This window comes from Melozone crissalis, unplaced genomic scaffold (assembly GCF_028551555.1).
Source record: "Melozone crissalis strain CALT ecotype California unplaced genomic scaffold, PUWL_Pcris_2 ptg000016l_1, whole genome shotgun sequence".
NCBI classification, from domain to species: Eukaryota; Metazoa; Chordata; class Aves; order Passeriformes; family Passerellidae; genus Melozone; species Melozone crissalis.
This window is the reverse complement of record NW_026535794.1, coordinates 673,678-687,922: the sequence shown is the minus strand read 5'-3', so window position 1 is coordinate 687,922 and position 14,245 is coordinate 673,678. Positions and strand designations below refer to the sequence as shown.

Genomic DNA, 14,245 nt, shown 5'->3' with positions numbered 1-14,245 from the left:
CAGCACCATCCCCATCCCCAAATCCCATCCATCTTCCCTCGGTCTCTTGCTGCCAGGCCAGGCCCTGGCACTGGGATCCCCCAGCCCGTGGCACCCCTCAGTCCATGACACCCCCATCCCGTGGCACCCCCAGCCCCTTCCCGTCCTTCCCCAGCCGCCAGGGCCGCGTCCCTCTGTCCATCCGGCAGCCCCGGGCCGGTCCCCTTGGAAACGCATCCAGCGGCGGAAGCGCGGGGAATGCAAAGCAGGTGCAGCCCCTCAGCGCCCTGTGAGAGCCGCGCACAGAGCGGGGCTTGTTCCCTTCTTCCCTCGTTCCCTTCTTCCCTTGTTCCCGTGTTCCCAGCCCGAGCCCGGCCAGGAGCCGCTGCTGCGGGAGAGGGGACCCCGTTCCGGCCCAGCCCCCCAGCCCAGCCCCACACACACGGCCTGGGGGGCAGGGGGACACCAGGGGGTCCCGTGTGGGATTGGGGGCACTGCAATGGGGTCCAGGCAATGCCCAGGAGTCCTGCATGGCTGTGGGGTGTGGGGTAAGGGATGGCTGATGGGGGACACCCGAGGTGGAATGCAGGATTTGGGATGTGGGATGTGGGATGTGAGATTTGGGATGTGGGATGTGAGATTTCGGATTTGGGATGTGAAATTTGGGATACGGGATACAATATTTGGGATATGGGATGTGAGATTTCGGATTTGGGACGTGGGATGCCCGGTACAGGATGTGAGATGCCCGAGGTGGGATGCCTGGTGCAGGGTTTGGGGTGCCCAGGGCAGGATGCAGAATGCCCGGGTGGGATGCAGGCTGTGGAGCAGCCATCACGGACACGTTCCCGCGGTGCTGCAGGTGGAGGTGCCAAGGACGCCGGGTGACCTTGGCGGGTCTCCATGGAGCCCGCGGCGCAGGGACAGCGAGGAGCAGCCGCTGTCCCCCCGCGGGGCCGGGCTCTGTCCCCAGGGCAGCCCGGGCTGTCCCCGGCGCTGTCCCGGCGCCATCCCCACCCTGCGCCGGTGGCACCTGGGGCCGCGCCCCGCTCCGATCGCGGCTCCTCCCCGGCCCCGTCCGGACCCTGCCCCTGGAGCAGCCCCTGCCCCCCCTGTCCCTCCTGGCCGCCCCCTGCCCGCGGTGCCCCCGGGACGGGCCAGCGGTGACAGCGGCCGTGGTGGCAGCCGGTGGCATCCGGGCCGGTCTGGCACTGGCCAGCAATGCCAGGCCCTGGGCACAGGAGGGTCCGACCCTGCTGGGGGGGCCGGAGCCCCGCGGCGCCCCCGGAGCGGGCTGGGGGTGCCGGGAGGGGGTCTCGGGGCCGGGGCAGGGGGGCCCCCGCCCCGTGCAGGAGCAGTTTGGGGTCAGAGAGGGATGAGGGCTGTGGGGGGGTCCGGGATAGGCTCCCCCTCTGCTGGGGGGGCAGGACGTGTCCCCGGTGTCCTGCTCCAGGGGCGCCGATGCTGGAGTGCCGGCATGTGTCCCTGGTGTCCCCTGCCCAGGGACAGGGTGGGGTGTGCCCTCTGTGTCCCCTGCCCAGGGACAGTGTGGGGTGTGCCCTCTGTGTCCCCCCAGGCACAGTGTGGGGTGTGCCCTCTGTGTCCCCTGCCCAGGGACAGTGTGGGGTGTGCCCTCTGTGTCCCCTGCCCAGGGACAGTGTGGGGTGTGCCCTCTGTGTCCCCCCAGGGACAGTGTGGGGTGTGCCCTCTGTGTCCCCTGCCCAGGGACAGTGTGGGGTGTGCCCTCTGTGTCCCCCCAGGCACAGTGTGGGGTGTGCCCTCTGTGTCCCCTGCCCAGGGACAGTGTGGGGTGTGCCCTCTGTGTCCCCTGCCCAGGGACAGTGTGGGGTGTGCCCTCTGTGTCCCCCCAGGGACAGTGTGGGGTGTGCCCTCTGTGTCCCCTGCCCAGGGACAGTGTGGGGTGTGCCCTCTGTGTCCCCCCAGGGACAGTGTGGGGTGTGCCCTCTGTGTCCCCCCAGGGACAGTGTGGGGTGTGCCCTCTGTGTCCCCTGCCCAGGGACAGTGTGGGGTGTGCCCTCTGTGTCCCCCCAGGGACAGTGTGGGGTGTGCCCTCTGTGTCCCCACAGGGACAGGGTGGGGTGTGCCCTCTGTGTCCCCCCAGGGACAGTGTGGGGTGTGCCCTCTGTGTCCCCTGCCCAGGGACAGTGTGGGGTGTGCCCTCTGTGTCCCCCCAGGGACAGTGTGGGGTGTGCCCTCTGTGTCCCCCCAGGGACAGTGTGGGGTGTGCCCTCTGTGTCCCCCCAGGGACAGTGTGGGGTGTGCCCTCTGTGTCCCCTGCCCAGGGACAGTGTGGGGTGTGCCCTCTGTGTCCCCCCAGGGACAGTGTGGGGTGTGCCCTCTGTGTCCCCACAGGGACAGTGTGGGGTGTGCCCTCTGTGTCCCCCCAGGGACAGTGTGGGGTGTGCCCTCTGTGTCCCCTGCCCAGGGACAGTGTGGGGTGTGCCCTCTGTGTCCCCCCAGGGACAGTGTGGGGTGTGCCCTCTGTGTCCCCTGCCCAGGGACAGTGTGGGGTGTGCCCTCTGTGTCCCCCCAGGGACAGTGTGGGGTGTGCCCTCTGTGTCCCCTGCCCAGGGACAGTGTGGGGTGTGCCCTCTGTGTCCCCCCAGGGACAGTGTGGGGTGTGCCCTCTGTGTCCCCCCAGGGACAGTGGTGCCAGGGTGTGCCCCCCGGTGCCCCCAGAGGATGCCCATGCCGGGGGTGCCAGGGTGCGTGTGTCCCTCGGTGTCGGGGGCTGTCGGGGTGTGTCCCCCTCCGAGGATGCCGGTGCTGGGGGTACCGGGCTGTGTATCCCCGATGCCGGGGGTACGGGGCCGTGTCCCCCCCATTTGGGGGTACCGGGCTGTGTGCTCCCCCCGATGCCGCGGGTACGGGGCTGTGTGTACCCCGATGCTGGGGGGTCCCGGGCTGTGTCCCCCCCAAAGGCGGGGGTCCCGGGCTGTGTCCCCCCGCTGCCGGGGCTCCCGGGATTTGCTCCCGGCGCTGCCCGCGGGGTGCCGGGGGGGTGCCGTGCCCGTGCCCGTGCCCGAAGCCGCCGCCGCGTCCGCGGTCCCGCCCCCGCCGCCCGGCCCGGCCCCCCGGCTCGGCGCGGCTCCGCTCGGCTCGGCGCGGCTCGGCTCGGAGCGGGGCGGGCGGAGCCGCTGCCGGTGCCGGCCCCGTGGCGGAGCCGGGGTCCCTCCATGCCGCCATGGCCCCCCGCGCCCCCCGCGCCCTGGCCCTGCTGCTGGCGATCGGCGCCCTCGGTGCGTACCGGGACCGGGGACACACGGCCGGGGCGCGGGCGGGGGGCGGATCCGGGGCGGGGGGGGTCCCGGGGGGGCTGCGGGCTGGGGGGATCCCCTCGCCGGGGCCGGATCCCGCTGCTGCTGCTGCCGGGGGGGGCTGCACCCGGGGAAGGAAGGAGGATCCCCCGGGCGGGGGCTGATCCCAATGCGGGGGGGGGATGCTGTTGATCCTGCGGCCGGGGCTGGATCCCTTCATGGGGAGGGGGGGCATCTGCAGGAGCCAGGGGAGGGCTGGATCTCCCTGCAGGGCGGGCGGGATCCCCTTGCCGGAGCCGGATCCCCTTGCGGCAGGGCTGGATCCCCTTGCAGGGAGGGCTGGATCCCGTGCGTGGGGCTGGATCCCCTTGCAGGGAGGGCTGGATCCCGTGCGTGGGGCTGGATCCCCTTGCAGGGAGGGCTGGATCCCGTGCGTGGGGCTGGATCCCCTTGCAGGGAGGGCTGGATCCCGTGTGTGGGGCTGGATCTCCCTGCAGGGCGGGCGGGATCCCCTTGCATGAAGGGCTGGATCCCGTGCGTGGGGCGGGATCCCCTTGCAGGGCGGGCGGGATCCCCCTGCCGGGGCTGGATCCCCCTGCCGGGGCCGGATCCCTTGCGGCAGGGCTGGATCCCCGCGTGTGCAGGGGGAGCATCTGCAGGAGCCAGGGAAGGGCTGGAGCCCGAGCAGGAGGGAGCGGATTCCCTTGCAGGGGCTGGATCCTCTCGGGATTACGGGGTGCACTTGCAGGAGCCGGAGGGGGGTGGATCCCCTTGGAAGGGGCTGGATCCCATTGCAGGGGCAGTCGGGTACCCTTGGAAAGGGCTGGATCCCCTTGCAGGGAGCCGGATCCCCTTGCAGGGGCGGGATCTGGGGCTGGCTATGGGGCGCACTCGCAGGAGCCGGGGGAGGGCTGGGTCCGCTTGCAGGGGGCTGGATCCGGCGTGGGGAGGGCTGGGTGCTGCTCCGTGTGTCCGGATGGACGGGCGGGCGGCACACAGGGCTGATCCCCGCGCAAGGGGCCGGCTTCCATTGCAGAGGGGCCGATCCCGTTGTGTGGAGCGGCTGCAGCCGCAGCGGGGCTGGATCCCCTCGCAGGGATGGGGCGGGAGCGGGGCTGGATCCCAGCACAGGGAGCTGCAGCCCCTTGTGTGTGTGCGGAGCACTCACGAGAACCACAGCGGGGCTGGATCTACCGGGGGGGGCTGGACCCCCTTTTGGGGGGCTGATTTCTTCTGGGGAGGGCTGGCTGCCCTTGCAGTGGGGCTGGATCCCCTTGAAGGGCAGCTGAGGGGGCAGGGCCGGGGGCAGCTTGTGTTGGGGGGGCTGTGCTGAGAAGAGGGGATCACAGAGTTGGATGTGAGGGCACCCACAGAGCTGGGGGGTTTCTGTGGCGTTCTCCCCATCAGTCCCCCGGAGAGGCTCAAGGATTCGTGGTGCAGCCCCCCCTGCCCCCCAGGTCCTTGTGGTGCATCCAGGTGGGTGCAAGGTGGAGCAGGTCGAGGACCTGTTGGACCCCCCCGGGCTGTCACGTCCTCCCAGGGCTGCGGGGGCACCTCTGACAACTCTTTATCTCCTTGCCCCCCCCAGCATCCGCGTGGCCCCCCCAGAACTCCAGCGCTGGCGAGGGGAGAGCCTGGGAGGGCTCGTTGGAGAGCAGCGCCCCGAAATGGGACCAGGCGAGCGGAGACCCCCCGGGCGCACCCAGCAACAGCACGAGCGCCGGGGGGGCGGCGGCAGGAGCGCAGCTAGAGCCCCCCGGGGGCGGCACGGCCACCACGGAGCCCTCGGCCGTGCCCGACGGGTGCCCGGGCTGCGGCGCGGAGGGCGAGGCCAGCGCCGCGCCCCCCCGAGCCGTCACCTCGCCCGGGGCCGGGGGCGCGGTGCCGGTGGCGCCGGGCAGCCCCGAGGAGCCGGGCAGCGGTGACCGCCCCACGCCGGGGGGCTCCGGGGGGCTCCCGGCCGCGCCGCCGAGCCCCGCCGGGCCCCGCCTCGCCACCGGCCCGGCCGAGTCCGAGCTGCTGCCGGCGGCCGGGGGCTCGGCCGCGCCGCGCACCCCCGTGCTGGGCCGGCCCGGCGCCGCCGGGGGGGACTTGGGGGGTGCCCCGGAGCTCTGGGCCGCCGCCTCCAGCCCCAGCCCGGCCCCGGCGCAGGGCGCCCGCGGCTGGACCGACCTGACGTGGCTGCGGGAGCCGGTCACGGCCGCCACGGGCCCGCCCGAGCCCCCGGCCGACCGCGCGGGCTCCGACATCATCGACGTCGATTACTACGACCTGTTCGAGGGGGGCGAGGGACTGGGGGCCCTCCCCGGCGCCGGCCGGGGCGCGGCGGGCTCGGCGCGGCGCCGGGAGCCCGAGGGGGCGGCCACGCCCTGGGCCCTGCACGAGCTCTACGACGACTTCACGCCCTTCGACGACGCCGATTTCTACCCCACCACCTCCTTCTACGCCGACGGGGACGACGAGGACGAGCTGGAGGACGAGGAGGAAGAGGAGGAGGAGGAAGACGGCGGGCTGGAGGACGAGAACGGCTACAGAGCGCCCGCCTCGGCCGCGCCCGCCCCGCAGGAGCCCCGGCCCACCGGGCACCGCGCCGCCGCCGCCCCGCCGCCGCCGCCCGGGCCGGCCGGGGGCAGCCCCACAGCCTGGCCGCGGCCCGGGGAGCGGGGCCCGCCCGACAACGGCTCCGAGTGCCGGAGCGGCTACGTGCGGCACAACAGCTCCTGCCGCTCCCTCTGCGACCTCGTGCCCAGCTACTGCCACAACGGCGGCCAGTGCTACCTGGTGGAGAGCCACGGGGCCTTCTGCCGGTAAGGAACGGGCCCCGGTGGGCTGGGGTGTGGGGCTCGGCATCCCTGGGCTCACCATCCTGGGGCTCGCCATCCCTGCTCACCATCCCTGGGCTCACCATCCCTGCATTCCATCCTGGGCTCACCATCCCTGGGCTCATAATCCCCTGACCCCATCCCTGGGCCACCATCCCTGCCCTTCATTCCTGGGGTCTCCATCCCTGCACCACATCCCCTGCTCACCATCCCTGTACCCCATCCCTGGGCTCTCCATTCTCTGTGCTCCCATCCCCAGGCTCTCCATTCCCGTGTATCCCATTCCCAGTTCTTCCAGCCCTTGTGCACCCCCACTTTCAGTCTCTCCATACTCCATGCATCCCATCCCTGGGCTCTTCATCTCCCTGTACCCATCCCTGGGATCTCCACCACCCATGCACCTTAATCCCAGTGCTTCCATCTCCTGCAACCCATTCCTGGCCTCCCCACCCCTTTCACCCCATTCCTGGTCTGTCCCACCCCCTGTACCCATCCCTTGGCTCTCCATTCCCTCTGCCCCATCCCTGGGCTCTCCATCCTCCTGGCCTGCCATTCTCAGTGTTCCCATCCATTGTGTGCCCCACTCCTCATCCTCCTTTCACCCCATCCTTGCAGTCTCCCTCTCCACATACTTCATTCCCAGGCTCTGCATCACCATGCTCCTCATCCCTGGGCTCTCCATCCTCCATGCTCCATCCCTGGGCTCTCCCCTCTCTGTGCTCCATCCCTGAGCTCTCCATCCTCCATGCTCCATCCCTGAGCTCTCCATTCTCTGTGCTCCATCCCTGGGCTCTCCATTCTCTGTGCTCCATCCCTGGTCTGTCCATTCTCTGTGCTCCATCCCTGGGCTCTCCATTCTCTGTATTTCATCCCTGAGCTCTCCATTCTCTGTGCTCCATCCCTGGGCTCTCCATTCTCTGTATTTCATCCCTGAGCTCTCCATTCTCTGTGCTCCATCCCTGGGCTCTCCATTCTCTGTATTTCATCCCTGGTCTGTCCATTCTCTGTGCCCCATCCCTGGGCTCTCCATTCTCTGTATTTCATCCCTGAGCTCTCCATTCTCTGTGCCCCATCCCTGGGCTCTCCATTCTCTGTATTTCATCCCTGGTCTGTCCATTCTCTGTGCTCCATCCCTGGGCTCTCCATTCTCTGTGCTCCATCCCTGAGCTCTCCATTCTCTGTGCCCCATCCCTGGGCTCTCCATTCTCTGTATTTCATCCCTGGTCTGTCCATTCTCTGTGCTCCATCCTTGGGCTCTCCATTCTCTGTGCTCCATCCCTGGGCTCTCCATTCTCTGTGCTCCATCCCTGATCTGTCCATTCTCTGTGCTCCATCCCTGGTCTGTCCATTCTCTGTGCTCCATCCCTGGGCTCTCCATGCCCCTGACACCCCGTTCCCAGCCTTTCCATCCATTTTCACTCCATTCCGAGCCCCTCCACCCCCTACCCACCCCGTTCCCGGGCTCTGGGTGCCCGCAGCCCCGCTCCCGGCATCAAGCGGGGTTTCCCTGTTTCCCTGTTTCTCTGTTTCCCTGCCCCCGGGCGGCGGCTGCCCAGGAATTAGGTCAGGTCCGAGCCTGCGGGGCGGCCGCGCTAATCGGGTCCGGCAGATTGCGCCGGGAGGCGCCGCCGGCTGTGCCGCACGCCCCGGGTGTGCCCCCGGCTGGCACCGTGCCCGGGGGACGCGGGGGGCGCGGGGGTCCCTCCCTGCTCCCGCCGGGGCTGGGAGCCGCCGGTGCGGGGCGCCAGCACCGTCCGGGGACCCCGAGCCCGCTCCCGGTGTCCCCATCTCGCTCGGTGTCACCCCCTCGGGTGTCACCCGCTCATCCCATCCCCCCAGAGCCCCGTAACCCCCGCAGGCACAAACACCGCATCCCCCGAGGATGCTCCGGGCACGTTTTGGGGCGGGGGACGCGTTTGGGGCGGGGGACGCCTCTGAGCGCGTCCCCCGCAGGTGCAACACGCAGGACTACACGTGGCACAAGGGCACTCGCTGCGAGTCCATCGTCACCGACTTCCAGGTGATGTGCGTGGCCGTGGGCTCGGCCGCGCTCGTGGTGCTGCTGCTCTTCATGCTCACCGTGTTCTTCGCCAAGAAGCTCTACCTGCTCAAGACGGAGAACAGCAAGCTGCGCAAGACCAAGTGAGTGACACTGGGGACACCCCGGGCCAGCCCTGCTGGTGCCACCGGTGCCGCCGGTGCCGCCGGGGACGCGGGGACGGTGGGTGGCAGAGCTGCCGGAGGCGGGGACGCGGCTCCTGCTCTGCGGTTAATCCCTCAAAGCCGCTCCTGACTGGCACCAGTTAATCTGCTCCGCTGGGAGCTGGGGACAGCGGCGGGGCGGCCATCAGGGACGTCCGGCTGGGGACAGGGCTGGGGACAGGGCTGGGGGTGACGGGGAAGGGTTCGGGGTCACCCCCCCCCTCCCCCCCGCTCCGGCCACTGCTGGCCAGCTCCTGGAGCAGGGAGGAGGGAGCCTGCCCAGCCCGGTCCCTAATGAGCTGTTAATTAGAGTTTGGAAATGCCAAGTGTAATTAGCAGGGAGGCTCCGTGCCAGCTCCCGGCTCTGCCTCTCCAGCCCTGCCCCGGGCTGCCCTTCCCGCTCTCCTGCCCAGAGCCCCCCAAAATGTCACACTGGGCTCCTTTAGCCCCCCCTCAATCCCTGGGGACATTTAGTCCCCAACCTCCAGAGTTCAGGACATTTAAGCCTGTAGATCTCCATCTCTGGATGTACTGAGTCCCCAAGCCCCCCTGACTTGGAGGCGTTTAGCTCCCCAAATCCTCAGAGCTGGGGGTACAAACCCCCAAACCCCCAGGGCAGGGAAGAGTTATCCCTCCAAAGCCCTTAGATTTGGGTATTTAGCCCAGACTTCCATCCCTGGGGAGATTTACCCCCCCAGACCTCCAGTGCTGGGAACAATTAACCCCTCCCAACCCAGGGTGACCCCAAAATGCGGGGCTGGGCTGCAGGGGGGTCCTGCTCTCACCCCCAACCCAGGGTGACCCCAAAAGGCGGGCGGGGCTGCGGGGGGGTCCTGCTCTCACCCCCAACCCAGGGTGACCCCAAAACGCAGGGCTGGGCTGCGGGGGGGTCCTGCTCTCACCCCGCTCTCCTGGCCCACAGATACCGCACCCCGTCCGAGCTGCACAACGACAACTTCTCCCTGTCCACCATCGCCGAGGGCTCCCACCCAAACGTAAGGAGCTGTGTGGCACCGTCCCCTCGTCCCTCTTCCTGTCCCATCCCTGTCCCCCTGTCCGGTGACCCCTGACCCCTCCAGGATCCCAGCCATGCCCTCCTGTCCCCACCTGCCCTGGTCACAGCTCTGTCCCCTCGCTGCTGGGTCCCCGCTGACCCACACTGGGCCCAGGCCGGGCAGGGGGGCAGTGTCACCCCCTGTCCCTTCCCCGTCCCCTGCTGCCTGTGTGGCTCCCCGGGAGCCGCCACCCCGAGCTCCCGATGGCCTTGGCTCGGTGTGGGGGTGGCGGGGGTGGCTGTGCCGTGTGCAGGGAGGGGACAGCGGGGCAGGCGCTGCTCCCTGGCTGTGGCATTGCCGGCTGCGGGTGCTGCCGTGGTTGGGGTGCTCCCCGGCATCCCCGGGACCCAACCTGCTGTCTTTGACTCGGAACAGAGAGAAGCGAAGGGCTTTGCGGAGCCGGAGGAGGAGCGTAGGTCCCTTTAGCCTCCCCCACCCACGGCCGGTGTTCCCCGTCTTGCGACCGCCTTTAGCAGCCCTAGCCGCCCTGGCAGGAGCTCCGGCGCCGGCTCCGTCCCCGCTGCCGACGGGATCAGCCTCGGGATGCGCTCGGTGCCGCTCCCCGCGCATCCCCGGCCCTCCGGGGCTGGGGGGCTCAGCACACGGTGCCTGCGACGCGGCAGCACTGCGAGGATGAGGAGGGGTCAGCAGGGTCAGCACCCCCGGAAAGGGGTTTTGGGGGTCCTGCAGCCAATGGCACCAGCTCCGGACTGGTCACTGCCCAGGAGATGGGATCCTGTCCCTGTGTGACGCCGGCCCTTGGGTGTCCCCATCCGTCTGCCGCTCTGTGTGTGGCACCGGCGGCACCGGAACCAGCACGGCCCGGCCCGGCCTGCCCCTGCCCTGCCCTGCCTGGCCCTGCCCTACCCTACCCTACCCTGCCCTACCCTGCCTTGCCCTGCCTTGCCCTGCCCTGCCCTGCCCTGCCCTGCTCTGCCCCTGCCTTGCCCGGCCCCTGCCCTGCCCTGCCCTGCCCTGCCCCTGCCCTGCCCCTGCCCTGCCCTACCCTGCCCCTGCCCTGCCCTGCCCCTGCCCCTGCCCTGCCCTCCCCTGCCCCTGCCTTGCCCGGCCCCTGCCCTGCCCTGCCCTGCCCTGCCCTGCCCCTGCCCCTGCCCCTACCCTGCCCTGCCCTACCCTGCCCTGCCCTGCCCTGCCCTACCCTGCCCTGCCCTGCCCTGCCCCTGCCCTGCCCTACCCTGCCCTGCCCTGCCCTACCCTGCCCCTGCCCTGCCCTACCCTGCCTTGCCCGGCCCCTGCCCTGCCCTGCCCTGCCCTGCCCTGCCCTGCCCTGCCCTGCCCTACCCTGCCTTGCCTGGCCCCTGCCCTGCCCTACCCTGCCTTGCCCTGCCCTGCCCCTGCCCTGCCCTGCCCTGCCCTGCCCCTGCCCTGCCCTGCCCAGCCCTGCCCTGCCCTGCCCTGCCCAGCCCTGCCCTGCCCTGCCCTGCCCTGCCCTGCCCTGCCCCTGCCCTGCTCTGCCCTGCCTGGCCCTGCCCTGCCCTGCCCTGCCCTGCCCTGCCCTGCTCTGCCCTGCCCTACCCTACCCTACCCTGCCCTGCCCTGCCCTGCCCTGCCCCACTGCCGGTGCCGGTGCCGGTGCCCACAGCCGGTGCCGGTGCCGGGGGGCCGCCCGTGTGTGCCGGGGATGCGGGCCCGGCCCCGGAGCGGAGGATGCTGCAGCGGGGGCACCCCGGGAAGGGGCGTGCCCGGCTCTGCCAGCGGCGCGGCGCGGGGGCACGGGCTGTACGCTGAGGAACCGCAATAAAGCCGGCCCCTCTGGGCTCCTGCCAAGGCCGCCAGTGGCTGCTTGTCGCGGGGACGAGGCGATGCGAACGGCAACGGGAACCGGGCGGGGACGGTGGGCGGGTGGCCGGGGGATGCGGTGCCCGAGGCTGGCGCGGGCTCCGGGCTGGCACGGCTCCGGGCTGGCACAGCTCCGGGGCGCTTTGGGAGCCGAGGTGGGGAGGCTGTGCTGAGGGACGGCGCCACGGCGGAGGGGTCGGACCCTGTCCCTGTGCTGCGGGCACCGCGGGCCCCCCGTGCCGCCATCCGGGCTGGGAGGCGACATTTGTCCCCCCCGGTGGCTCTCTGCAAGGGGACGTGGTGCCCTCACCGTGCCTCGCCTCATCCCGGCCCTGCCCTGACGCCCCTCTCTCCCGCAGGACGACCCCAGCGCTCCCCACAAGCTGCAGGACTCGCTGAAATCCTGCCTGAAGGACGAGGAGCCGTTCAACATCCACAACTCGACGTCGCCCAAGCACGAGGGCGGCAAGGGGGAGCAGGAGGCGGGGGAGCTGAACTGCCTCCAGAACAACCTGACGTGAGCGGCGGGCCCGGGGCGGCGCAGAGCGGGGAGCCGCGCTCGGGCTCCCCAAAGCGCGGCCTCCCCTCCGCCCCGCGTCCCTCCCGCTCCGTGGCATGCTTTGGTGTGTTTTGTACCGAGGAAAACAAAAATTGCAGTGATAATTCGGCCGTGTCGTGGGGGTGTTTGGTTCGTGCTCCGTGTCTCTCGCTTGGGTTCGTTCCGCGCTGTGATTTCTAAACCTGTGCCGTCCCGCAACTGACTTTTTTTGTACTTTTGCCCCACTTTTTTTGAAATACAGGTAAAAACCAACAAAAAAGGTGAAAAAAAAAAAAGTAAGATCTTGAAATAAATAAACCTTTTTTTTTTTTTTAAAGTTAAGCCTCTTGCCGGTGCCTGCGATCTCCCAGCATGGCCATTCATGTCTCCCGATGAGGATTGAGGCCCTGCTTCCACAGGGTCCCATCTGAGCATCACCGGGGGTGTGGGTGCCTGGTCCCCCCTTGTCACCCTCTGCAGGCACCTTCCTGCCTCTGCCAGGCCAGGGTGCAGCCCATCCTGCCAGCCTGGACACGTTTGAGATGCCTGGTGAAACACCCCGGGATGTCTGGTGGAGGTGCCTGGGCTGCTCCAGGGTTTGCTCCATCCCTGTCCCCATAATGTCCCCCCAAACAAGGTGGCTGCACACGGGGTGATGGCTCCCAGCCACTCCTGCTCCAACAGGCTCCTTCAGTGGAGCTGCCCAGGGTGGGATTTGGGTGAAACACCCCAGGGTTATCCCCTCCCAGAGTTATCCCCCCCAGCTCCCAGTTTCCATCTGCATGGAGAGGAACCGGTGCCACCGTCCCAGTGGCTTTGGCAAGGCCAGGGCAGCCCTGTGGCCATCCCCTGGCACGGAGCATGGCACAGGGATCTCCCCAGGGACCCCAGCGCTGTCCCCTCGTGGCTCCCTCTTGCTTCCCGCAGGAACCGATCTCTCCTGGGTTGGGATTCAGCCCCGTGCCAGCGCTCGGGGTTCCCTGGAGAGGGGACACGAATCCATCCATCCATCACCGACACGAATCCATCCATCGCCGCACGGAGTGAGGGGTGCGGCACCTCGGGGCCGGGGCAGCCACAGCCCCGCGGGCACGGATGCTCCGAGGCGTCCTGGGAGCCGCTGAATAATCAATTCTCACCTTGCTGGGGAGATTAAGAACCAGGAGCGGTGTTGGGACCGGCAGCCGATCCCGGGGGGCTCACCGCTGTGGGATCCTCAGATCTTCCCCCTGGCTGCAGCATTTCCATCACCTGCCACAAACTGCTGCAAGAAACCGGCGGGTGTGGGCTCTGCCAGCCCCTTCCAGCGCAGGACAGGAGCTCTAGGACAGGTAAAACCATGGATAAAGCACTAGGAACATGGACACTGCAATGGAAAGGGTGGGATGAGGACAGGAGCTCTAGGACAGGTAAAACCATGGATAAAGCACTGGGAATGTGCAATGGAAAGGGTGGGATGAGGACAGGAGCTCTAGGACAGGTAAAGGCATGGATAAAGCACTGGGAACATGTAATGGAAAGGGCAGGATTAGGACAGGTAAAACCATGGATGAAGCACTGGGAACATGGACACTGCAATGGAAAGGGTGGGATGAGGAGAGGGAGGTGCTGGTGGGGCAGAGAGGAGATGCTGATGTCTGAGCAAACCCCGAGGGCAGGTGGAATGCCCTGGCACGGGCAGAGCTGGGCATAAGCTTCCCGTGGGATGGGAGGGAGGGAAAGGGAGCTGGAGTGGGATGGGCGTCGCTGTGGCAGGAGAGGATCTGTGCTTGTGTATGGGGAGAAGAAACGGCTGTGTAGGGACAGGGATGTTGGAGGGGACTGGGAATCCCAGAGCGAGGCAGTGCTGTGGGTGAGGCAGGGCAGAAGGGGCACTGCAGCATGGGCAAGGCCACCCTCCACCCCCAGGTGCCCTTGGAGGCAGTCAGTGAGGTGGGAATGCAGGGACACACGGGGTGGGGTGGGGCAGTCCGGGAGGGAGTCCAGCCAGGGCTGGTGGGACCTGGAATCCGTCTGCTCCTCCCTGGGATCCTCCCTCACGGTGCCTGTGGGTCTGTCCAGCTGGACACTGCCCGGGGGGACACTGGCCATGGTGTCACCAAGTGTCACAGTGTGGAGGTGAGGCTGGCACATCACATTGGGGACAATGGGACAGAGCCACCATGGAGGTGAGGGTGACACAGCACAGCCCCTCCATCCCAGCACAGCACACCCACCAGGGACGGTGTCACTGTGCAGGTAAGGCTGGCACAGCCCATGCACTGTGGATGGTGTCACTGTGCAGGTGACACTGGCACAGCTCACCCACCGTGGATGGTGTCACTGTGCAGGTGACACCATCACAGCACATCATGCACAGTGTCACCACAGAACTGAGTGTGACATGGCACAGACCCTCATGCCTGGCACAGCCCATCCATCCTGGAGCTGCCACACAGAGGTGCCACCTTGGAGTGGTGCCCACATTCCCTCCCCACCCGTGTTTGTCCCTCCCAAGGAGCCCAGCGTGGCCGGTGGGCAGTGGTGGGACAGTCCCCTCTGCAAGGCCAGGCAGTGGCTTCTCTGTTTTGG

The 14,245-nt window shown here is 68.8% G+C and overlaps 1 protein-coding gene across 1 annotated transcript; it reads left to right on the top strand.

Annotated features, from left to right (window-relative positions):
• Window positions 1–4,213: 4,213 nt before the first annotated feature.
• On the top strand, window positions 4,214–12,011 carry CSPG5 (chondroitin sulfate proteoglycan 5). The gene is made up of 5 exons (XM_054273171.1): window positions 4,214–4,408; window positions 4,846–6,064; window positions 8,033–8,221; window positions 9,204–9,276; window positions 11,496–12,011. Exons 1-5 carry the CDS (start codon window positions 4,234–4,236, stop codon window positions 11,655–11,657), a joined length of 1,818 nt encoding a protein of 605 aa, XP_054129146.1. The 5' UTR covers window positions 4,214–4,233; the 3' UTR covers window positions 11,658–12,011.
• Window positions 12,012–14,245: the final 2,234 nt, after the last annotated feature.